This window comes from Heloderma suspectum, chromosome 4, assembly GCF_057233095.1.
Source record: "Heloderma suspectum isolate Gila_16-S chromosome 4, 16-S_ref, whole genome shotgun sequence".
Classification (NCBI taxonomy): Eukaryota; Metazoa; Chordata; class Lepidosauria; order Squamata; family Helodermatidae; genus Heloderma; species Heloderma suspectum.
The window spans coordinates 101,746,734-101,772,604 of NC_139461.1; the positions used below are offsets into that span (position 1 = coordinate 101,746,734).

A 25,871-nucleotide genomic window follows, 5' to 3' on the forward strand; every position below is an offset into this window, starting at 1 on the left:
GAGCCTTTTAAAAGTGGATTAGCAGAGTGGAATTAATTCACTGTGCATTCTGAGGCCCAATTGTTTGCATTTCCCCATCCATTTTTGTCCTCCTGCACAAAGAGAAATACTTCAGCAAACCTCAAAAGCTACAGATGAGGAGAGAAAAAGAAAGAAAAAGAGAAGCTACTATGTTCATGTAAATGAGGCTGTTTTAGTTGTGCAGATGCGGAAACTGACACCACCACCGCCAAAATGTTTAGGAAGCCTGTGCAAGGAAATAGCCCGGCTGTAATATTGAAAGGAGCTTCAGCATTCAGTTCAGTAGCTGTTCAGCTTACTCATGGCCATGATGCATCTGGAAGAGGAAGATCTGGCTGTGCTTGATGAAGCAGAGGATATCATCTGTGAAGGTAAATCATCTCTTATAAAGCTGCTCCTTTTGTTGAGGCTGAAGATGGGGTGTCAGCACATTATTTTTCTTGAAGGAAAAGGATCAAGTGTTATTGAGACCCAGGGAACATATAGGGGCTAACACGCCACAAAAGGATGCCTTCTCCCTATTAAAGAAAAAAATGAAAGCATTGTGGATGTAATATAATAATGAATGAAATTCATATTAATTACAGAGGGAGCTTATTTCAAAAGAGAGCAATGGACTCTAAGATATTCTTGCAGCCATATCCAATGAATATTTACTCAGAGGTGGAACCCTTTGAGTTCCACCTCTGAGTCACTCTCTGTTAAGTCTATTTAGCATTACATAGGTGTGTTAAAGTGACATGCTGTAACAATGATGCAAACACTAAATATCTATAGTTGCTTGCAGTCCACACATCATTAAAGCAGTAGCTCTTACAGTTGTACTGACACTAGCAAGCCCTAGTGATTTCATGTTCAGAATACAAGTAAGAGGAATTAGGGCAGCTTCAGTGCAACTCTGCTGGCTTAAACAGTTCATATAGATCATTCCTCTGCAATTTCAGAATGGAAGCATTTTCCAACTGCCCTATGTTCATTTTCAGATGGATTACAAAAAGGTGGAGGCAATGGAGAATGGTATCTATACATATCATCTCCTTTGCTTTTCTGTCAGAGCAAAATGTCTTTAAATATTAGGATTTGCATAGAATTTCAGCATAAAGCTCAGAGACCACTGTGGTGGCTAGGCTGATGTGTCAGAAGCTGCGGTCCGCAGTTGACACCTCAGCTTGGTCATGAACTCACAGTGGGCTTTAGACAAGCAAACCACTGTCTCTTAGCATCAGTCTCTCATCTCAGGAGCTAATAATATTGGCCTATAATTTATAGCAGCCTTCCTCAACTTGATGCTCTCAGGATGTTTTGGACTATAACTCCCATCATGGTGGGAGTTATAATCCAAAAATAGCAGTCTCAGGGAGGCTGCTCTATAGTGTACCTGGAACACTTAGGGGAAACACTATATTAATGCTATTGTGTGTATGTGTAAATTGCTATAAACACTTGGATTAGTCCATATAAATGTTAAGCATTCTTGTTTGAAGGGTCTAATTTAAAATGTGATACTCTTTTAACACAGAACCTGGACATTTATTTTTAAAGAAATTTTGCTTGGTCAACACGGATGAGCAAATTCACTAATGCTGTAATTCAGGATTTCCCAAGTGGAGATGCTTTCTGTCCCCTGTGAAGGGGCCACAAGGAGTGGTGACAGCCCTCTTAGATCACAACAGTTTTGGCTTCAGATGAATTAGCATGGAAGGCCACCAGTTGCAACAAGTAAATTGACCATTATAATTTACCTGCTTAGGGGGATTTAAATTGGCAGGGCTGGCATCAGGTTTCAGAGGCCTGAACAAGAGGCCCCAGTGAGTTTACCAGGGGACAGAGAGGTGGGCACTGGTGCTGCAGGCAGCCGTGGGGATGGATGGTTTGGGCAGCCTGGTGCCCACCACCATCCAATAAGAAAAATGCCAGGTGCCGCAGCTGCTGCCATCATAATTTCCCCAGAATGCCTGAGAGCGCTACATCGAGGCCAAGAGGCATTCTGGGCGAATTAAGATGGTGGCAATTATAGCTGCTTCACCCAGCTGTTTCACCTAAATGGATGCCAGTGTCAGCCCAGGTGGGTCCTCTGTGGCTCATGGGCCCTGTCATTTGCCCCACCAAATTGGCTGCTGACACCACACTTGTAAGTTTGTGTGACCCAAGCATCTTAGATAAAGGCAGTTACATACTTTATCAGAACCTGGGAAGGGAGGCCTTATGGAAGTAGGTCAATTTGCAAAAATCGCATCAATAATGTTATACAGATTTGAAATCAGTGGGTTTTACAGGGTAGTTCTGCACTGGCTACACGCCTACCAATATATTTTTAAAAAATCAAAATGCACAACTTGCTGAAATGTCATACTCTTAAAACCCCAAATAGTGGAAGGGCATTAGAAGCAGTATCATGTGGGTTTGATAGGCTATTCTGAAATATTTCAGAGTTTTGCTTGACAATATCATCCTTAACATGGTAGGTTTACACAGGAGTGTTGGCTCAGTCACAGGTGGACAATAAATTTGGTCTGGTACTAGATACACAAGAGCCCAAGAACAGGGTCAGCCTAAGACATATTGCTGCTGCCTGAGGCAAAGGACAAGATGGTGCCCCCTCCCCCCTCCATAAGCCAACTGGACTGGCAGTTTGAATATTACTTTAAGATTGGTGACAGGGTAGCATCCTCCACTGCATCTGAGGCAGATGTTTGGGCCCAGGACAGGCTGAGTGGTAAATGTAGCTCTGTCCTCCAATAGAGGAGGATAGCCAGAGGGGCAAGAGGGACATTCAGATGTTGCCACTCACTCTGCCTAAAGGTAGGGCCAGCCCTGCCCAAGAATCCAAACAATTCCTATATTTCTTTTTGAAAGGACAAGAGGGACAAACAGTGCCCATCAAGATTTTGGTAGAATTTGTCGCCAATGTAGATGTGCATGAGACTCATTTCCACACTGCAATAAGAAGCAGAACTCTGTGGTGTATCAGATCTTTCATACAACAGGTTTATATACTTCTGCATGAGGTATAGCATACCACTTAAGTCATACCTCACCAAGTTGTGAGATCAAGTCACCCACCACTACTACAACAGTTGGGGGGAAAAACAGTTTTCCCAGGTGGAAGCATATGTTTTTACTTACTGGTTTGTTACACAGTTTACTCTTGCCAAGGGGTTTTGTGCCTCTGTGTTCTTATTCTCTTTAATCACATGTGCTTAATCCATAAGAATTCAAATTATATGAATAACTTTGTTCTACTTCCTTCTGAACAGCTGGCGATGACTTTTCTTTAGTCTATTGTCAAGTATGTACGTATGTATGCCTGACAGCTAGAGATATATAAAATAGGTGACAAAAATAACTCCTTACACAGCTGGGTAGGAAAAGTTTGTTTCTAATCACTTACTCTGGATTACTTTGCCCATCAACAAAGTGCACTCACTTCTGGTTTCAAACCGAGCAAATGTCAGAAGTGAAAGCACCTGCACAAGGCAATCATTTGGTACAGGAACTAAAGAAACTGCAGGAGGTAATTGCTTCAAGTTTTTTCAAAAGGGTTTGTTATAGGGTGCAGTTTGTTTGTTTGTTTTGCTATTTCCCTTATCACCATAGAATTCTGTCAGTCACTAGAGAGTGAACTACTATTGAGAGAGGTACTGTTTGATTTTTTACAACAAAGCTTAGTAAACATTTCTGTACTTCTCTACATGCTGTCATTATTTGGGAGGCAATTTAAACATCTCCAGGCCAGACAAACCTCTGCACGTGTGGAAATGCACTGAGCAATACATATATTCATATCCTCCTTGTAAGCATCAGGCTATTATGTTTTTTATGTTGGTGGACATTTGTTAGGAGGTTCTGCTCTGGCTCAGTAACATTTCTGTTATTTCACATAGCTAACCACAATAAGACCCAACACCAGATATTACAAAGAAAACTAAATGACGATGAACTTATTCTAGCTATCTAGGGGGATGATTCCTAAAAACACATACCTTAGTTAATCTGTGTTAGTATTATTAGACTTGTGTTATGACATAGAAATGAATTAATATTAGACTTTAATTTATAGCAATGACTGCAATGCCTATGAGACAGCTACTCAGTTCCAGGCCTATACTTGCCAGTTGGGCCTTAATTGTTCCCATTCTTGCCATTTTTCCAGCTGAGTAACTTGTGTGGATGTTCTTATGTTACATGAGCCATTTTTCAGCTGTTTCCATGATGATGACACACAATTTTCTCAAACATTCCAGAGTACTCTAGGTATTTACATCAAATATATTTGAGGAAATAATTAGTCTGCAACTTGCCACCAGAAATCCCAGAGGTTCTTTCATTTATTTATGTATTTTTATTTAATATTAGCTATATCCTGCTTCTTTAAATTAATTCAAAGCAGTTTTCAACACCCCTTCTGCAGGATAACCACAAAGACATGTGTGCATACCCCCAAACACTTCTTTTTTAAAATTGTAATGCATGAGGGGATTTTGTGGTGGCTGTGGTGACAAAAGTCTCTAGCAGTGATTTGTTCAAATGTCTCTGCCAGAGAAATGCCAGTGATTGCCATTGGCTTAGCTTCTATAAGGGTCATTGTTACCCATTGCTTGAGCTGCTTGTTCCAAGAGAGAGATGGAAGAGAGCAGGCAGAAGGTTCTAGGAAAAGAGAGGTAAAAGAAACAGGGACCTAGGAATGGAAAATTGGAAGAGGGAGTAGTTTAGGAGAATGCAAGAAATGAAGATGGCCAGAGGCAACTATCTAGAATAGAAGATTTGGAACTCAAACTGGACAGAGGAAAGAGGTAGATGTGGCTAGGAGCTGCAGAGTTGAGGAACGTTGAGAATTGCTTTATTGATTTGAAATAACTAGCTAAATCTTTAGCTACAAGCATCTGATAAACAGATAACAATCATAGCCTGATAAAAGTACCCATTAAATCACATGTATTAAGATGCAAAATATAAAGCATTTTGAACCAGGAAAGTTTTTAGAACTTCTGGATGCCAAAAGTTGAACATGTATGCGTCCCCCAGGGGTGGGTGTTCCAGAGGACTCTGGGACCTGCTCCTAAACCCCACAGGTAGTTTATTGCCTGGAGCTGATTTGCTTACTGGGTCATGCAGCCATGTTCTGCTTTGCCTTCTGTTGAGAAGCTCCTTCCAGGACTGTAATTGCATTGAATTTGGATGGTATGGTTTAAAAATTTATAAGTTGTATTTTTGTCTCTCTAAATTCCTTCTTTGAAGCTCAGTAAGTATTTTATAGGTTGAGGCCTCATTCTTGGATATAAAGGACATGAATAACATTGCCATTAAGAGAATAAAGAGTCCTTTTACTTTAAATTAGTGAAAATATGTGATAATGTGATCACTGGTAGTTAAAAATATATTGTTCATGAAGATCATTAACAGTTAATGAGGTTTTAAGAAAATCTAAGGAAGTGCTGTTTAAAAAGTTCAAAACATTTCCATAAAATTTCATGTTAAAAATTCCATATTAAAAGAGAAACTTTCAAAAAATATAGAAATGCACAGAAAGGTAACAGAAATAATAAATAGGCTTTCCCTTGTAAGTGACCACAAAAACATAAATAATGTATGTCCGTATATATCTTTTCCCCTCTAAGGGTTCCTTAGACACATTGCATGACCCAGTAATGGCTGCTTGTCTTTTTTAATCCTCGAGAGCAGTGATGATCAACTAGCAGCCAAGAGGCCAGCCTCCCAAAGCAATTTTATCTGTCCCCTGGTGTCTCTACCAATTTTTAATTGAGGCACCGTTTTTTTAAAATCCTCATTTGTAAAGGGGAAAAACACATTGGGATTCTGAGTGTATTTCATATGCATTTTATCGTATGCCCTTCTCATATGCATTCTGGTAAGGCAGAAAAACACTGCTGAGCTGCCTTTTGAGAGGATCTTTCAGACAAGTCAATGGCCTCATACCATCCAAATGTTCCATACCTGTGAGGGCCTTACTGACAGGTGATACCAACTTTATTGTAGAGCCTAGCCTTCCATGAGGAGATTTGGATTGTTCTGGCTTTGGACTAAAGTTCTCACCTGCCCACTGCCACTTCATGTTATCTATCCAGAAGTGGGAGAAAAGTATTTAGGGAATGGCAGCTATGACAAAGGAGCACGCTGGTAGGCCACTTTGAGGGAAGGAGGCTGGGGAACTGGCACATCACTACTGCATAACCCTTTCTCAGAACCATCCTTTGGCCAACTGAGTTGCTGACTCTTATCTAGAGAAATTGATAAGACATTTTAGCTGAAGTTCTGTCTTCTTACAATCAAATCCTCTGAATCTATACTCGGAAGTCCCACTGTGGACAATGAGGCCTACTTAGGTTTGGAGCTTGAGTTACAGTTTTTGAACTGGACATTTCCTTAGTTTAAAGATATTTAAGCTTGTCAGCAGTCCATAATGGTATTTATTATAAGCCCCGAAGAGACCAAGCTAGGGAATATTTAGGCTGATTTTGCAGAGCAGGGAAAGGATTCTGATTTGAACTGAAACAAACCCTATGCTTAATAAATGGCTTCTTTTCAGTGCCCTTTTCAGTATCCTTGCTTGGGTGAACTTTCTTCTATTTCTTCACCTCCAGAACAACAGAATTACCTGGATCTCAACCTCTCCTCCCAACAATGAGCAAGCAATCCTCCCATTAAGCAATGTTTAACCCCCCAGAATTTTGCATTTTCCATGAATAATATATCATATTGATTTAAAATACATATAAACCTTTCAAATTCTATGCATTTTATGAAAAGTGGTTTGTGGGTTTTTTTAACAGGCAGCCCTTCATGTTCCTACAATTTATCATTAAAAATAATATTTCCAACATCTCTCATTCCCATGAGACCACTGGAATGTTACTATGTATTCTTTGGCACTGATTCTATGGCAGTCCAGTGTGAAAATTATTCTACTTGTTGGGAGGCTGAGAGCAATTTGTCCTGAAAGCTTTCGCAGCTCATCACTCCTCTGCCTAACCCTTTAGTTTATATCACACTCCCAGGGAACATGAATGCATATGGAACACCCTGGACTCCTGTGAAAAGAAAGGGAAATGCTTTGCAGTTCATCACCAAGGCAACTAAGATTTCCTGCAGAATATACTTTTCATAACAGATTTTTATAAGTCCCTGCTGAATATAGGTCCCTTGAAAGAAACCTGAAGCTCTGGAGAATCTTTTCTGCCACCAGTTTCAGAGCATCTTCCTGTACTCTCATCCTCTGCCTTCCCACAGAGTGAAGGTGTGAAGAAAGCCATTTATGTCTCTCTGCCTTTACACACACTTGCTGAAAAAGAGGATGGCCCTTGTGAAAGGCTTTACATGCACACAAATGTAGGCCTTCTTCAATGAATATCTTTACAAACTTTGCCCTGCTTCATACATCACGTGTGATCTTCACATTGTGAAGAAATGATGCATTCCTCCCCTCCATCTGGAGATAATGTGCCTGTCTGAGACGATACCGTCTGACTGAATGCCCAACTGCATGGAGAGAGACTCTTCCACATAATTTCTCTTCCTCAAAAAGGATGGAGAAATCCCCAAACTAGGCTTCTGCATGATCAGGCAGTCAAGTGGAGGCCCCAACTCATAATGTTAATATCATCTGTGCAGTGGAGGCGGAAGACCCTAATGCAACTTTTCCCAACCTGGAGCTCTCCAGATGTGCTGGCTCTTCTCCCGTCATCCTCAGCCAGCATATACCTGTTGGCTTGGGATGATGGTAGTTGTAGTCCAACACATCTGGAGGGTTCAGGTTGGGGAAGGCTGCCATACTGTTTCTCCATGCCAGGTAGTGTATGAACCAATGCCTTGACATTGTGTTGGATTTTGTCTCCACATCAGAAACCTATCCAACTTTGGATGATTTTTGCTTTCTGAGTGGTTCCCACTGATCTGAGATTGCTGGGGAATTCTGTTCAAACAGTGTATGAGCCATCATATTTTAAGTACAAATACTGATTTTTTAAATTTACTGCATTTAAAGTAAAGGCTTCAAAACAATTTTTATCACTGCTGGGAGGGGCATGTTTTTGTTTTGCTTTTACTATATTAAAGGTCTTTAAACCACAGTATTTTATACTGCTCATCAGTAGCATTTGATGTGATATGGATTTACTGATTTTATTCCCAAATATATAATAGTATCAGTACTTGATGAGAGAATAGGTGACATAAATAAACTGGATTTATCCAGCTGTGGGGACAGAGCGAAGAAAACATGGTGAAAGAAAACACACTTTTCTCAACTCGGGACTGAACTTGTTCCTACCATCCTTTTTCTGATGTAATTTGAACCAACACTCTTTTCCCATTGTTATAAATTATAGCAAATAGAATCATAGGGATTTGTAGGCCCCCTTGCCCAACCTCCTCTCAATGCAGGAAGTCCAGAGCTAAACACCTCCAACAGACAGCTGTTCAGCCTCTGGTTGAAGAGCTTCAGCGAGGGAGAGCCCACCACCCCGCTAGTTAATTGGTTCCATTGTCAAACAGTAGATTTGTCCAAAATCTACCCTGCTGTAATGTACAGTCTTTAGATCACACCCTGCCCTCTGAGGTAGCAGAGAACAAGTGTTTGCCTCTTCTGTGTGGCAGCCCTTCAGATATTTGAGGAATGCTATCCTGTCTCCCCTTTGGCTTCTCCAGGCTAAACATACTCAGTTCTTCAACCTTTCCTCATAGGACTTTCCATACTCTTGACCATCTTTGTTGTCCTTCTCTGAACCTGTTCCAATTCGCCTATATCACTTCTTAAAATGTAGCACCCAGAACTGGACAGTTCTCTAGCTGAGGTCTGACCATTTCAGAATAAAGTGGAACTATTACATCTTGTGATTTGGAAACAGTGGTTTTATTCATGAAACCTAAAATTGCATTAGCCATTTTGTAGCTGCATCACACTGCTGATTCACATTCAGTTTCTGATCGACTACAGTCTCAAGATCAAAAAGATCTGACAAGCTCATATGGTAGGAACATTCCCTTGTATTGTGGATTCAAGTCATTTAAGGTTTTAAAGGCAGTCACCTAACCACACTTTGAATTGTGCCAAGAATCAATTGGTTTTCATATAGTATTTCTGGGGGATCTGTGGAGTTAAGTGGTGGTTTGTAGATTTTTTCTGTACTTGTGGCCTTTAGAGACTTCTTACTTCTTAGACTGTGATTGTCAGGGAAGCTACTACTTATTTGAGAATGTTTCAAGGATGATTGTATTAGCGGTAGGAGATGCAATGGAATTCTAAGGGCAATATCAGACCAGTGATTTGCAGACATCTGCTATCTGTGATCTCCTTTTTCTGAATTAAAATTGGAGGCACACTTCACATTCACACCTGAAAAGGTTTTCTTTATCGAATCTAGCAGAGTAAGAATTTCACTCAGAGGAGTCCAATCCCCTGGATCTCTGTATGAGTCAATGTCCTGGGCGTGTCTTCTCACAAGAGTTTCAGAGATGCAACAACAATCCTCTCTTTAAGGGCAGATCATTCTGTCGCATATCTATATCAGGAATTATTAAGTGATCTAGCCACATCTGATAGAAAGACAAACCTGAATTATCATTCTGGCAGACTGAAAGGGGGTTAATTATCATGGCACACTAACAGTTATTTTGCTACGCACAATGTGTCCCAGCATTACTGCTTCCAGTTGTCTTTTCAGATGATAAATGTACCAGTGATATGCCTTGGGTATAAATTAGGATTGACATACACTTTCCATGCACTCTTTCTCAGGGCAACAAGTGGGAAAGTTGGCATGTTGGAAGGGAAGGCTTCTTTGTGCATAAAGGACATAAGAAGAGCCCTGCTGGATCGGTCCAGGGATCCATCTAGTCCAGCGTTCTGTTTCCAGCAGTGGCCAGACAGATGCCTTTGGGCTGCCTACAAGATTGGACGTAGTGAGCCAGTTCAGACATCATGTTTCCTGGCTTAATAAACCATTAAACTTGGCTTTAATGTTGGTTTATTAACCAGGATCTAAACCAGGATCATAATTTAAGATCCTGATTAGTAAATTGATATTAAACCACTCTTCCCTGTTTCAGACATAACAGGGAACTGTGGTTTAAAGAGAACAGGATCCCTGTGTCAAAGCTGGCACATGAAGGGGAGAGTGAGGGAGGAGCTCAAGGGCCCGGTGTTCATTCCCAGTTTCCTCAGTCATGGTTTAGGAAGCTGGGAAAATTATGTCCACGACAGTCCAGTGTCTGAAGTGGTTGCGGATGACAAAAAGTCTTGGAGCTGTGCAATATTTTTGAAGTGTGATCTGAACACTGGAGGAATGAAGACTGGAGAGCTAGAACAAGCAAACAAACAAAAAAGGCCAGACAGAGCCTTAAGAAGATAACTGGGAATTGAAAAGTCAACTTCTTCATTCCCAGCATGTTTTGAATTTGGCTCACCACCTGCTAGGTATCTGAAGCCCAAATTCCACATTGTTACTTTCAGTCTGGTGAAGTCATCACTATGTTATCTTACCTCTTCAGTTTCAATGGCAAATAGTTCTTATGAATGCTCCTCCATATGTTGACAGCTGATATTTACCACATAAGAAAGGCTGTTGGTCTTGAAGCCTTCCGCATGACATTGTAAATGTCAAATATGGAAGCACATTATTTAAAACATTTACTACATGTTACAAAGTAAAAAAATCTCGTGTCATGACCAGGGTGTGGCTATGGTAGCATCTCCCAAGATTCATGCGTGGTGGGAAGTCACTGAGAAATCCAAAAATATAAATGCAATCTAGTTTACATAAATTGCAGTGATGTTGCAATGTGTAGTTGTGCCATTGCTTGCTTTTTTCCTTCCTCTACTCTTAGCTAAGAGGAAGTAACAAAGTAACAAATTTGTGCAACAGGTTCAGTGTTATGTTGGATTCTAGTAAAGTGCTTTTGCAATTAACCCTTCCCAGTCCTGTCTCTGTCCTTCACCAATAAATTCCATGATGTAATACGAAAGTTCAGTGCAAAATGGCAATCTTGTGCATGTGATTAGTTTACTTCAAAAACAACAAGAGGTAAAACATTTTATCTCTCCTCTAAAGTGTCCCCCTAAAGAAAAAACTTCATAAGACTAACTATTCAGTACAAGTCTGAAATAAAATTTTGCTAGAAAATTTTCTGAAACATGATTGGGGGTGGTAGTGGTGGACTTTACTGTTTAAAATTGCATCCCACCTGCCCCAACCATATGAATATATACTGGTAATGCAGGAAACAGTTCATGCATCTGATGAAGTGGACTGTAGTCCACAAAAACTTATGCCATAATATATTTGTTAAGTTATTAAGGTGTTTCAAGACTTCTTGTTTTTGCAACAAACTACCATGGCTACCCCTCTGGAAATAATTCCTAAACTGGGATGGTTGAGTCAGCCTCCTTCCAAATAGGCTATTATCTGCTTCTTGCTATTATCTCCAATACCCATTACCAAAATATGCTTTCAGCCATTACTAAAGAATTCTAAACCCTCAAAACTTTGAGAAAGCAGTTGCCCTCCTAGAGGTGAGGAATTGTTTCACCATTATTGGTCTGGATTGGGTGAGGAGAGACTTTCTGAGATTAAAATTAAGGCTGCACTAAACCTATACCCCCTTTCCTGGGAGTAAGCTTCATTGAACTCAGAGAGACTTACTGTTGAGTAGATGTGCATAGGATTACACTGTAAGTGGGATATGAAGTAAGCCAGTCCCCTGCACTACATGCCTGAGTCAGAGTTTGCTTGGCTTAGTGGTGGAACTTAATATATATGCATGGGATTTTAAGATGAGTCTTTTATTTGTTTTCTTGTTTTATTTGAAATATCTACAAGCTGCCTTTTGGGGAAATGCCCTCCCAAGGCAATTTCCATCAAAGAGTTAAAATACAAATACACATCAGAAATAAAATACAAAAACCATAACAAAATCATCATAATAACAGTGTATGATCATAGAATGAACCAAAGCCATAAAAGCACAGTGTGAACCAGCATAAGATCATTTAAAGCTAGCAAAGCCTTAGGACAATAAACATGTTTCCATTCCATTTTAATTGTTCATAAGTGTTCGGTTAATTTTGAGGCAGTCCCAAAATTATTACACCTACATCTTACCCTGCTTATAATATTATGTATATAGAGCAAATCAAAGCTGGCAGCTAATACATAAAGCTAATACATTAAAAAGATACTTCGGCAGAGCTTTCCTGCATGGGCCTGGGGGGAGTGATGAGGTGGCTGTCCCACCCTGTCTCTGTCCCTGCTGGCTTGCGCCAACCAGGTGGAAGGTGGGCGGGATGGTTTTGGTGGGCTTTTCAGCCTCGTGGACCCTTGAATTTCCAATTCCTCCTTCACTGACAATAATTGGTGGATGGAGAGGATTAGATATGCCAGCACCAGGACTGTTGTTGCTGACAGGTCCAGATTGGGCTTTCTTCACACGGAGCTTTTATCCTGTGATTGAGATTGCTCCCTCATGGAAGTTTGTGGGCTCTTTACATGACGCCATGACCCTCCAAGGCGTCTCCTGCACTAAATGCCCTTTGTTCTGTTTTTAAATAGATCGCAGATAATGAGCTATCAAATTAACCTGTTGTGTTCTGCTTCAGTTTCCTCTGTGAAAAGAGTTAAAGCAGCAAGAAGAGGAGCAAGATCAATGAAAGATACAGGGAGAAGGAGGGGGAAAGGGGAGGGGGAGAAGGAAGCGGGTGAAAAAGGGAGTCGTTATGATCCTGGATTTAAAACGGAAACAGAAACCTCCATTTTAAATGCAGGATTTTAGGCTGATGTAGAGATGCCCTGGATCGTTCTGGGGAAAATCCTTCCCTGCCCCACCCACAAAACATCCTGTTTAGGCCATTTTGCTTGGCAACACTGGTTGGAGAACCACCAGTGGGAGCCGTCTGCCCACCTGGGTGCGGTGGGTGTCTCCATCATGGCAGGGACCCTCCTTGGTAGCAATCCTCTCTGCCAGCAGAGGTTGGTGGAAGGGCACCAATGCATCATCCTAACGTCCCCCAGCCATCAACGTTTAGCAGTTAGGATTGCAATCTGACTTATTGGCAATTTAAGCAAATATAACTTCAAAATGATACACAGATACATTAACATTTTTATATATGTATCTTCAGTAATGCTGCACGTGTGCCAAACAGTGCTGCTTGCCACAACATTTGACTTTGCTGAACCTGTGCTGTGTGTCCATCCTGTATGTCCATCACGGTGTAACATGTTAATGCTTTCTCAAGGGTTTCAGTTAAACTATGTTTTCAAATTCACTCTGGTCACAGTCAATCTTCTGTAAAATTTTCCCCATATGTTTATTAATAGTCTTCGTGTTAAAATCCTGAGAAATGAGTGCATTTAACATAAGTAGGCCATGTTCTAAATCCTCTTTCACTCTTCAGTCTCTTTCTCTCTTTTTATTTCATGGCTGTAGAAACAGCTCGGAGTGAAGTTACAAAAGTGAAGATGTAAAGATGCGGTATAACTTATTAAGATTAGCATTTATAGTTAATTTAAATCATGATCATCTTACCTAGCATCTTACAGTATAATTTTATTATCTCTTTTGGATATACTAACAAGCAAATGGTTATTTTATCTGCATTAGCAACATCAAAAACAGCTTTCTTAGTTAATTCGATTCCGTTTCGCCACTTAAGAGTTCTAGTTGTAGAGGCTTATCTGTGAAATGGTTAAAAAAAAAAAAAAGCATAAAGGTGCAATCCTATGTATGTTTAGACAGAAAAAAGTCCTACAGCTCCTAGCATCCCCCAGCTAGCATGCTTGGCTGGGGGATTCTGGTAGTTGTAGGGCTTTTTTTTTTTGTCTTAACATGCATAGGATTGTGCCCTAAAGAACACAATTTTTTGTCTTCATGAACAAAACTGTTGTGTGAGTGTTAGAAGCTTCTGAGCTAACCTCAGAGGGAAGAGGGACCCCTGAGGATGTTGACGGATGACATCATTGTCCCTGCTAATCTAAAAATTCCAGTGCTTCAATCCTGTGAGCCTGGCCCCACTACATCGCCAGGGATACACAGGTGTTTTTTTTTTCATTGTTGGGAGTGGTATGATTCGGACAATCACTGTTTCATATGTAAATACTCATCCCAGTGTCTTCTCTGATAGGTTTTGCAAGTATTTGAAGCCCTACAAAACTTGTTTATACATGACATTGGAATGTGAACGTATTTTGTACCACCTTCAACTGTCTGCAAAGCTGTTTTCTGTCTCCAAACTTAGTTTGCCCACACACAGTAACATTCCCAGATGTGTAGAGAAAAATGACCCCTCATGCATACCAGCATACCTAGGCTTCCACATATGGTACGATTTCACTAAGCGATTCCCAGTGTCTCTTCCAATAGGGCCTGGGCCTTATACTACACTGTAGCAGTTATCCTGGCCTCCCTTCAACTTATAGGAACTTGGGAAGCTGACTTATACTGAGACAGACCATTAGTTCACGTGGCCCTGTATTGTCAACACTGGCTGGCTGTGGCTCTCCAGCGTTTCAGGTAGGAATTCTTCCTGCCTTATCTAGAGATGCCACGGATCAAACCTGGGACCTTCTACATGCAAAGCAAGTGCTGCACCGCTGAGCCATGACAGGTTCCATCTCCCCCCACCCCCCACACACATTTATACTCTACAAAAAATTAAACCAGCTGAATAAAGTATGCAAATAAAATGCATGTCCAGTCAGCATAATTTTCTCAGCCATACATTGGGGTTTCTAGTTGCAAAATTTGCATTGTTCTAGTAGAGAATTCTAGTCCTTTAGACTTGTTTCAGTATATACTAGGTGCACTTCAGTTGTGTTAAATTAGTGGGAATTTTGACAATGCATTCACTGGCATAGATTTCCCTTTTTACTTAGCATCCATGCTTCTTCATGCCTTCTCCTCTTTAAATGTCTCCTTCCATTCCCACCACTTATCACAAAGCAAGAGGGGTTAGTTCAGTAGGAACACAAGCATATGATTAGCATAGTGGTTGCTCTCACTAATCGCTTTGAATGCTGATAATAGCATTGGGGTCATAAGTTAGAAAAGTGTTTCTATTAATCAATGCCAAGAAGATAAATGACATAGGTTATTTCTGATGCTGCCTTGTCAATTTAGGGCACAATCCTATTTAGATAGGTGGCTGCCTCTGAACTCGGAGGCGACCGCCTAACCGAAGCAGGGCAGGAGAAGCACAGAGGGGATCGTTCCCTCCGTGTTCCTCCTGCCTTGCATTTTTGGCTAGACAGCCGATTGTGGCTGTCTAGCAGCGGGAGCATGGAGCGGGGAAGGAAGATGTGTCGTGCATGCAGTTACGCTCTCCCGGCCCTGGAACGCCCCCAGCCATTCCACTTTCTGGCTGCTCGGCACTCCTCTTGCGAGTGTGGAGGATGGGGCTGTCAGGAAGGTCAGTTCTTTGGGAACTGACATCGGAGCATGGGGTCCGAGGTTGGTTCCTGGAAAACGACATATCCTATGGCCGTCTAGCTGCTCTCTAGTGGCCATAGGATTGCTCCCTTATTTACTTTTAATCTCTATGTTCCAACAGACAGAATAATGTCATTGTATGGAAAACTTTCATAGTTTATTGCATAGCTGTGGGCCTCACTTATTTTCTTTAAAAACAAAGAAAATAACAAGTTTCTCATAAATAATAAAAAATGGGTGTATTGTACCTGCACAATCTTCCCCCATCTTGAGGCCCTTGTCCCCTGACTATGCAAAGCCAAATCTAGGCCAACTATTTGCATTCATTCAGTTTGCATTCTTAAAAGCAAGTTTAACACAGTGATTAAGGGAGCAATCCTACTGGGATAGGCGGCTGCCTCCGACCTCAGAGGCGACCACCTATCCAATGCAGGTGTCAAGGACTCCTTGGAGGCCTCTCTCAGTCTAATCCAGTAGCCAAGTCCAGACACAGACAAAGGGATTCCTTTCAAAGTTTTATTCTTCTTTTACAACTTAACAACTATACCGTTGGCAACTAGATCTGAGCAGCACAGTACCTATGCCCTAAGTTGGAACAGTTGGTCCCCGTTTGAAAGGGAATTACTGGCAGACCCCTGAACTTAAGGACTAGGGAAAGTCCCTCCCCTTTTCCCTTGGATCCTCTGGGCGCAGCCGTTGTTTGCGCGCCAACCTGGCACTACGCCTCCTTTCTGCGCCCTCCATCTGGCGCCACTCTCTGCGTCTGCGTCGCGCATCCACCAAGTTTGCTATCCGCGCTTGGTCACTCCCTGGACTGCTATCTAAACTAGGAATGCTGGTGGGAGGAATCTCTGTCAGCTATTGGTCCTGGGAAAGAGGAGCGTGCTCCTCTCCCAGGAGCAACTGCTCTTCCTCAGAATCAGAACTACTCTGGGATTCTATGGGCTCAGTGTCCACCCTGACAGCAGGGTAGGGGAAATGTGGAAGGGATCGTCCCCTCCACACTTCAGCCACCCTGCATTTGTGGCTAGACAGCCGATTTTGGCTGTCTAGCCACAGGAAGTTGGAGCGTGGGAAGCAGCAGCTGGACGACATGTTGGATGTGTCATGCTGGATTTCCATCTTCTCTGCCCTGGCATGTCCCCAGGAACTCCCTGTTTTCGCCACTCCACGCTCCCCTTCCGAGTGTGGAGTGTGGGGCCATTCCTTGCTGCCTACAAGGCAGCACAGGAGGTGGTGAAGGTCAGTTCTCAGGGAACCGACCTCAGAGCGCGGGCTCCGAGGTCGGTTCCCGGGAACTGACCTATCCTATGGCCATCTAGCTGCTGACTAGCGGCCATAGGATAGTGCCCTAAGAGGCTGAGCCTAAAACCCTTCTGTGTTGAAGCAGTAAAACATATGACCTAATACCAAAATGCCAGTACTAGAACTCATCTAGGAGAGCCCTCTTCCCTTGTTCCAGCATAACTAAACGTTGCCATTTCCTGCGGCACTAAATGCTGCTTCATTTCTGTGAAAGAACTCTCATGAAGCATATCCCAGCATGTATTTTCAAGGTGGAGGTGGGGCCAGGCAGCTGCCCCTGTGTTGTGCCCCATCCCAAGTACTACAGCGTGGCTCTCTAGCATTTAATGCTGTTGCAGACTTGTGCTGGCTAGGAGCTCTGGCAAGGGGATTTCCCTTTGTAGTAGAGTCAAACAGGATGGAGCTATCCGATTCCTCCATCCCCCACCCCCTTCAGTACACAGAGATAAAGGATGGGATAGAACTGGGCTTTTTTCTCTTCAACATTTTAAGACCAGAAATTGGTTGAAGCAATCAAACAGTTTGCTAGATCCCAAAGTGGTGGGGGAGATAGTAGTCTTACAGGGTTGGTCTACTCTACATAGAGTGCCACTCATTCAGGAACCACTTGAAATATCCTCCACATGGTGTCTTTTTCACTGCACCCCTGCAAAGTACATGGAGCATTCCTAGTGTGGCTGGTATACAAACCCTCAATGCAGTGCATCAGAACTGTGTGGAGTGCTGCATGCTACTGGGCCACATAACATGCAGGATGTTTCATGCAAACTTCATTTCACAGTCGGCTCTCAGTTCTGCTGAAAGTTAGTTGGCAGGTTTGGTTAATTCCATTCTTGTTTTCAGAATCTCAAGCAGAATCTCAAGATAGCATGACTGTTCTTGACCAAAAATAAAAAAATGGTAGTGTCTGTAGTTAACAGTTGTTTCTTTCTCTTAAATGTCTGTAGTTATTACCAGTAGTGTACTGCCACTAGTAAGTCTGCAGTGTGTACGTGGGGAAATGGGGAGGCTAGAGTAACTGGTGATATTTAATAGTATTTCATTACATTTCTTGCCTCAGTTTTAAACTTGTTTTTTCCTCCTTTCTAAACATCCTCAGTTTAGCCATATCACTCTAGTAATTATGCAGACTGTGTTGAGCAGATCACTAGGCTGCAATTCTGTGCATACTTACCTGGAAGGAAGTCCTGTTGAGTTCAAGAGGACTTACTTCTGAGTAGACATTCATAGGATTGTGCTGCTAGGCACCTTGCCCACTGGTAATTTATAGCTTTGCAAAACAGTCAGTTAATACTGATCCTCAACAGGCATCATAGGGTTTGAGGTTTGGGGGGGGGGTGTGTGTGCGTGCGTGTGTGTGTGTGTGTGTGTTTTGCAAGGACTTGTTTGGTAGAGAAGGAAGCAAAAGGCAATAGGCAGCACCCAAGACTAAGAGTGAAATGTTCTTACCACTGTATCCTTTAATCAGTCCCTTAGCATCTGCTTTCATATTTTCAAGCCTTTTCCATAAACATGGGCTATAATCTTGCTGAATTGTTTTTGTTGGGCCATGCTGAGTTATTTTTAAAAGCTAAGATTGTAAAGGCTTGAGGTTCTGTGCCTGAATCTATATGATTCTGTAATATATGCCATGCTCAGAATACATAGTCAGAAAACACACAGCCCTGATTTATGTATCTCAGTGAAAGGCACAGCAAAAGGCCTCCTGAAAGCTAATTATTTACACACAATGGAGTAGTCCCTTCTGCTTCTTGCAGGGAAAAAAAGATGAGAATATAGTACCTGTAGCATTAGAACTCAGTGTTACATTTACATTGATGACCTTTATACATATCTGACTTTTGAAACAAAACATAACAGGCTTCCAGATGCTTTCGTGGCATATTAATTAAAGAACACAGAACACTCACTCTACATGCGCGCGCGCGCACACGCACACACGCACACACACAGTGTACAAAGACTGCTCCAGCCTTTTCTGGTTGCTAAGCATTACAGAAATTGGAATGTACAGTTCTATCAAGCCGACTTGTGAGTTCTTTTCTTCTGCCATAAAAAAGGGGTGGCGGGGGGAGGAGGAGAAATAGCACAAGGAATAACTGGTGACACAAAATGCATTATTTGCAACCCCAGTTAAGTTGTGGCAGTTCATACATGTATTGGCAGCAGTGGGAAACAAAAATGGTGCACCATGAATCACAACATTTTAGTGATTTCAGGGGCTTTAGTGTTGGCTCGGCCTTTGTGTCAGCTCTATCTTTTTCTTTGTGTTTTTAGTGCATTGAGTGACAGTTGCATTTTATAATATTGTATGAAATACCAATTGGTGAGGGTAGGCTGTAAATAAATAAACAAACAAATAAATAAATGGTGATATTAGTAGTAGTAACAATAAATTTAGCAGTAGGAACCATAATAATATATTATTACAGTTGTTATAATTATTGTTCCTGGGAGTCTTAGCATATATTTTCCATGCTTTTGCTATTCTCATCACACATTTTCCAAATATTAATGAGAATTAATCACAAATTGTTTCCCCAGGGGAAATTACATGTTGGATTCTGTTACTTGCATTTAGTTCTCATTGAAATAAATGGGCCTGTTTGAATGTAATGGGGGAAATAATGGATTAATTAATTAATTAACCCATGGTTTGCTGTGGTGTGTGCTGCACGCATACCACCACCATGTTGAATATTCAACCACTGATCAGCCTGATTGGAATTTGCTCTGTGACATACGAACACGGACATATTTACACTATGGGTAAATTGTGCGTTAAACAACCCAAAGTTATCCTGACAACTAACTGTAGGTTAACTCTGGTTTGTTTAACCCATGATCAACCCATAGTGTCTGGGTTCAGGTGTCATGGAACAACCCCTGATTGGGCTGATCAGAGCTGCATATTTAAAGAGATAGTTGGCATGTGCCTTGCATGTGCTGAAACAAATCATGGTTTAATTAATTAACTCGTGATTTGCAGCCATTACATGTGAACCAGCCAGTGTGAAAAGTTAGTCGTGACTTAACTTAAGCTCCATTGATTTCAACAGGACCTAAATGCAACAAATTTCACTTGGCTCCAACTCCTAGTAATTAGTGCAGATGGAAAAGTCTTAATGCAGAATGCTTTTTAGGCACTGGTGTGATTGAAGATGCAAAGCATTCAAATCTTGTGTTGGTAATGTTAGTGTAGAAGAGCTCATTTGCATTAATGCAAATGTAATATAGTTCAGAGTTACTTATAACACAGTTTGGCTTTGGCAAGCTTGCTTTCCTTCAGTTGCCCAAGGCAAACCTTGCGTTTGTGTTTCTCACTCCATGCACTTGGTGGCATCCTTGGTGACCTATTTTAATGCAATGGCAGATTCCTCTTCAATAGAGTGAATAATTCATAGGTATAGTAGTACTATTACAGTAGCAATACAATAGGAGCTTTTATGCCTGTCTAATTGTGGAGAGAGGCAGAATTTTCTGGCATTTTCTACTGAATTAGCAGAACAAGATACATGTGAAATGAATGATTCTTTCAAATGCAGCCCTGTGTCAGGGATACAGAATGGAAGGTTAGGGCTAGTCAACATTGCATCTTGATGTTTGTTGCAGAGCTATTGAGGCTTCTTGGGGGTTTGGCAGTATGTAACACTACAGAAAGGGACTGAAAGAAGAAAAAGGAGGTATTACCTTTCTGCATTTGCTACTGAAAAATTATACTGAAAACTTTCCCCAGGGATAGCTTGTAGGTTGTGCACACAGGTAGGATAGAGACAAAGTTGGGAGACAAACAGCACTACCATTCTAAAGCTGCCCAGAAAATGTGTAGCCCAGGGAAAGTTAGTACATCTTGGATCCATACTGTAAAAATCCAATAGTAAATTGAGGCATATTAGGTGCACAATTAGCAGCTTAAAAATGTCATATACTTTCAGCAGTCCCACAAAAACAAGCCCACCAGAACTTCTTATACTAATGGAAGCAATGCTTTAAATGACAGGAAAGTGTTTTTAAGATTAGGCCAGGGCTAAGCTTCTTCATGATCAAACATGCCCCAGCTGTTTTTAAGTCTTGAGTGAGTCCCCCTTGGGTACCATTTTATTGCTAACACTTTGATATACTGTCCTCACATAGTAAGTGCTTGTCCCCCATTTAAAAATCTGACTAGATGAACACTCTGGAGATGGCAGCCTTTACCTCTCCTACACCAATGTTAAAACATAAAATAAATCCAAGGGTAAACAAACAAAAAGGGCAGGGCATTGCTCCAAGGAAAGGGGAGGTAGCTTTATTGTTGCTTACCACTATGAAAGCATTGACAGGTGAACACTTCTGTAGTTGGGCAGGACAATACAGATGTGAGGAAGACTTGTATTTTTCATCACTGTACACATCAACATGCACATCAGTGAGAGATCGTGTGCTTTGCTCGCCTCTTAGTTCCTTTAAAAAGCATGGAATATCAAGCACTCAATGCTTTCACAGTCACCACTTATAAGAACATAAGAAGACCCATGCTGTATCAGACCAAGGGTCCATCTAATCCAGCATTCTGTTACCATAGTGGCCAACCAACTGCTTCTATGCATTTTAAAGAGACTAGTGGTGAGTAATTCATCCATATGTCCTTCACAATTGCTGTGGCACACATGGATTTTGTACTGAGATGTGCAGTTGTTGCACACAAGTTAACGTGTTTTTCCTGAAGGATGCACTTCTTTTCTGGAATCACTGGGCTAAATCCAATGTCACGTGAGCGGACTTCCCTTTGCTCTCCCTGCTGCAGCTCCTCACACAGTCCACAAATCTGGCAAGCTCCCACAACCGTCTAGAGCAGAGAGTGCACAGGAGGGAGGGGAAATCCTTTCCACTAGCAGTTTCCATTCTGTTGGCAGACAGCCACCATTGCATCCAACCCACTGTGTTTTCCTAGCACTCAGGCTATAAATTAAAAGGGAGAAAAGGTCTCAAACCACAGTTTATGTCACTGATTTTTCTGTTTATCTTTTTCTGTTTCTCCCATGTGGTTGCTTGCTTGTCTAAACTAACTTCAGTATGTTCCCAAGGAACATACTGGAGACATTCTTGCTGTCCTATAATCAATAGTAATAGAAAGATACATTCAAGACTCTCTTTATTCAGTGGACAACTCTTCTGTGAAGGCAAATGCTGTGTACAATCACTAGGTACCACTACAACGCTGCCGAAGGTAATGATAAAGCAAACGTTATGGTGACACTAGTGGCAGAATACAAGCATTACAACTCATGATCCAGATTTAGTTGTGCATAATTATGTATGACTAGCTGCACTACTTGTGGATGGCAATACCAAAATGCACATACTATTGGGACTTTCTGAGGTAACAAGTTCCAGAGAGGTGGCTGTGTTAGTCTGTTGTAGCAGAAACAAAGGGTCTTGTGGCACCTTAAAGATTAGCAGATTGGTTGTGGCATATGCTTTTGTGGACTAGAGACCACTGTGGATTCTAATTCATGACAGCTTATGCCACAATAAATCTGTTAGTGCCGCAAGATTCTTTGTTGTTTATATTACTGGAAGTAATACAGTGCTGACAAATATCTACATTCAGATGCACATTCTGATGTGAATTCTGATGCTGATTCAGCCTCTGTTTTTCCCCATCTTATTTATTCAAGAGGTTGTGCATCCTCCAACCAGAAACTATCAGATATAATCAGACACAAGGAAGTTTGAGATAATTGTCTACACTGCTGGAAAAACAGTGTCTGCGTTGGAGATTGAACTTGGCGGTTTGCCGTGGCATCCCCTCTCACCACCGTGTAAAAAATAAACTCAAGGCTCCACTGAGATGTGGGGGACTGCATTACATAAATATTTGTAGAGGAGACAAGAATGCCAGAGTGATCAAATGAAGAGAAATGGGAAAGCCCTCCTCACCTATAGCAGCTAGTTAAGTCTCTGACAAACAGCTGTTTCAATGATCTTTATAGTCACAGCACAGATGATGCTAGAGTCAGACACTGCAACCACCTACCCCCTCTCCTCCCTTGTTTCTTCCTCTCACACACATTCTCTCTCTTCGCTACTGTAACTTTACCAGGGTAACAGAATCGCTGATGCTTCTGCTGGCAGAAGAGTGAGTCAGACCAGCTAATGACTGAGCACAAGCTAGTGACTGCTGCTTTCTCCCCTTTACCTCCCTCCCAACAGATTCCCCCCCCCCCCCGGCCATTTAAATCAGAAACACTAACTAAACCAGGGCTGGCTGCAACTAGACAGCAGTACAGACTGCTACTCAGGTCCTACTGCTGCTTTCATGACGATCGACTGTAGAAGAGGAACTTTGGGGTTGCAAACCAGTGTATTCAACTTCCCTACTATGAGTGTGAATCTGTGCATTTAGGTGGGTGCTTTTTTTCCCTCTCTCCCCCTTAATTTTCTGACTCGTGAAGACTATCTTGCATGTTCCTTCCAAATATTGTAGTGTTGGATATGGACCTGTGCTGTAGTAGTATTTTGTGTCATCTTTTCCTAGTCATAAAATTCTTACAGAATGTTTCAATTCAACACTGTTTCACTGTGACATTTGGATGTCAGTTTCTGTAAGGAAATAAAGCGTGGAAATATTGTCACTGTTAAATAGTGTGGCATGGCATGTATTTATAGGGTGTTATTGAATTAATGCAGTGTTCCAAAGTCTTCGGTATGATTATTCTGTTTTAAATGTAGCAGAATCATAAGTCTGATGAGTATTCTGGGTAAGAACACATGTGTAAGAGAGTAAAATATGGACATATGTATTATTATGGGAAGAAATAACAGATGTTTAACACTGATAATATATCAAGTTAATGATGTGAAAAGGTTCTCCTCAGTTTATCAAAGTTGCCTTTTCACACAGAACGCTAGCTAGTCAATACTTTGATGAGCCATTTTGCCTGGAAGCCCAGGTACCATGTGAAGAAAAACAAACAAATATTTGAAAATATGAGGGATAGTAGTAATCAAGATTGTATTTTCAGTGTGGATTCCCATTCACCCCACCATCAGCAATGATGTTGTATGTGGCTTTACTGATAAAATTGGCTATTGTTGTTTCAGCCTGTTAAAGCATTGCCAGATGCCCCCTTATTATGTCGAGTGAAAAGGCTTGTTCCGGGCTTTGGAATGTTATAGTCCTGTAACTGACAGACCTTGGTTTGTTGTTTTCCACAACTCCATAGAACAGAAACCTATTGCATCACTCTAAGTGCCCCTTGACAACTCTCTCATTATCAGTAGCACATTAATGGTATTTGAAGGAGCTTGAAGAAATCCTGTGCACAGTTACACGTTTTGAGCACAATTCACTGAAAGGTTCTCCTGCTCAAGCTCCCACTCATTTCAGCAGGACTTGAGCAGCGGAACATCTCAGTGAATTGTGTCCTGGCTGATCTTTGGAGAAGCCTCCTCCATATAGTGTGGCTTCTCTAAAAATCAGTCTGCCTTTGTAGGGAGAAATATTTGAGTCATGCCTTATTAAATGGAGCTTTTCAATCACCCAGGATTTCCTTAGGCTTTTGTTGCACCAAGCTTTTATGATATTATCAGTTAGGATGTGGATAAAAGCCTTTCATGCCTTTCCCCATTCAATCTAAGGGTACCATCTGAGTAAAACTGAATCAAATGCATTGCATCGTAGAGTCACAGTATTCTTTACATTTAAATAAACCATGCAAAACATTTGAATCTTCTGACCCTTCTGCTTTGTGATTGTTTTGCTGCCTTTGTGGAAATATGTGTGGTGGTCATGGTGGTTATAGCCATTTGTCCATCTGTCTTCCTAAATGCCGGTAGTCTTCTACTTTTCAAGCTGCATATTTTTAAAGCAGTGCTTTTGCATTACTTAGCTGCTGCCACACACCAGAAGACTTTAGCAAAGAACAGTCCGAATTAGAAGCATTATCATTTGTATTTGTCCACAGCTAATTGGGATTCAGCAGCAAAACTTCTTTTCAGAAGAAACAAAGGCAGGGATGTGCTCAGTGAGGGTGGCATGGGAAGGGGGAAAGTTCCTTTCCGCTTAGAGAAACTGTGCTGTGCTAACTGCCAGACCTAGCTAAGACACAGTGCTGAGTTAGAGGTCCCTATGCTGCACCTTCCTGATCTACATGCAGGGCTGGCCTTAAGCTAGGGGTTGGCAACTCTTGGTCCCTGAGCCAAATCCAACCCCCTTAGCGGTACAAAATAACAACTTGGCAGCCCTTTCTTCCTTCTACCCATTCTGCTTGGCAGGATTACAAGCAAGGAGAAAAAGGAAGAAGAACACATGTGTAAAAGAAGGCCTCTCCTTATCTCACTCTCCTGTCTCTCCTTCCTTCAAACTTAACCCTTAACCGCCCATTAGCTGAACTCTCTGGGCAGTTCACAGATTTCATTCTTGAATGGAAACAGTTTTGAAGAACATGATAAAGAGGTAGCAGGAAGACTATGCTGGGTAGAGAATGCTCTTTCCTGTGCTTGAACCACATGCTTTGCATTCATAGTGGTTTCCAAAAACACAAGATGGTGGGTTTAAACAATCACAGCAGTCCACTGTGGCTTATTTAACCCACTGTGGGTTGTGGCATGTACTGGTGGCCATTTTGAATATTTAACCCCCAGTGAGGGTTTGCCATGGTTCGTCATGTCATCTGAACCTGGGTAACAGGGGTTGTTTGAGGGGGAATCAGGGTTATTTAAGCCACAGTAGTGGCTGTCTGATGAGGCTTTACAAGTAGCTGAGGAAAGAAGGGAAGCGAAAAGCAAGAGAGAAAGGGGAAGATATACCCAACTGAATGCAGAGTTCCAGAGAATAGCAAGGAGAGACAAGAAGGCCTTCTTAAATGAACAATGCAAAGAAATTGAGGAAAAGAATAGAATGGGAAAGACTAGAGATCTTTTCAAGAAGATCGGAGATCTCAAGGGAACGTTTTGTGCAAAGATGGGCATGATAAAGGACAAAGAAGGCAGGCACCTAACAGAAGCAGATGAGATTAAGAAGAGGTGGAAAGAATACACAGAAGAACTATACAGGAAAGATATGAATGTCCCTGATAGCCATGATAGTGCGGTCACTGAACTAGAGCCGGACACCCTAGAGA

At 41.6% G+C, this 25,871-nt stretch overlaps 1 protein-coding gene across 3 annotated transcripts in view; it reads left to right on the forward strand.

The window, feature by feature from the left end:
• Positions 1-204: 204 nt before the first annotated feature.
• The window catches only part of RIPOR2 (RHO family interacting cell polarization regulator 2), a 119,769-nt gene continuing 94,102 nt past the window's right edge, over positions 205-25,871 (forward strand). The window contains exon 1 of one of the 3 annotated variants that reach the window (XM_084850098.1): positions 205-392. In XM_084850098.1, coding sequence (XP_084706224.1) covers positions 323-392 — 70 coding nt within the window. In that variant the 5' untranslated portion in view covers positions 205-322. The remainder of the gene's footprint in view (positions 393-25,871) is intronic. The other 2 variants (XM_084850096.1, XM_084850097.1) reach the window with 2 other exon arrangements.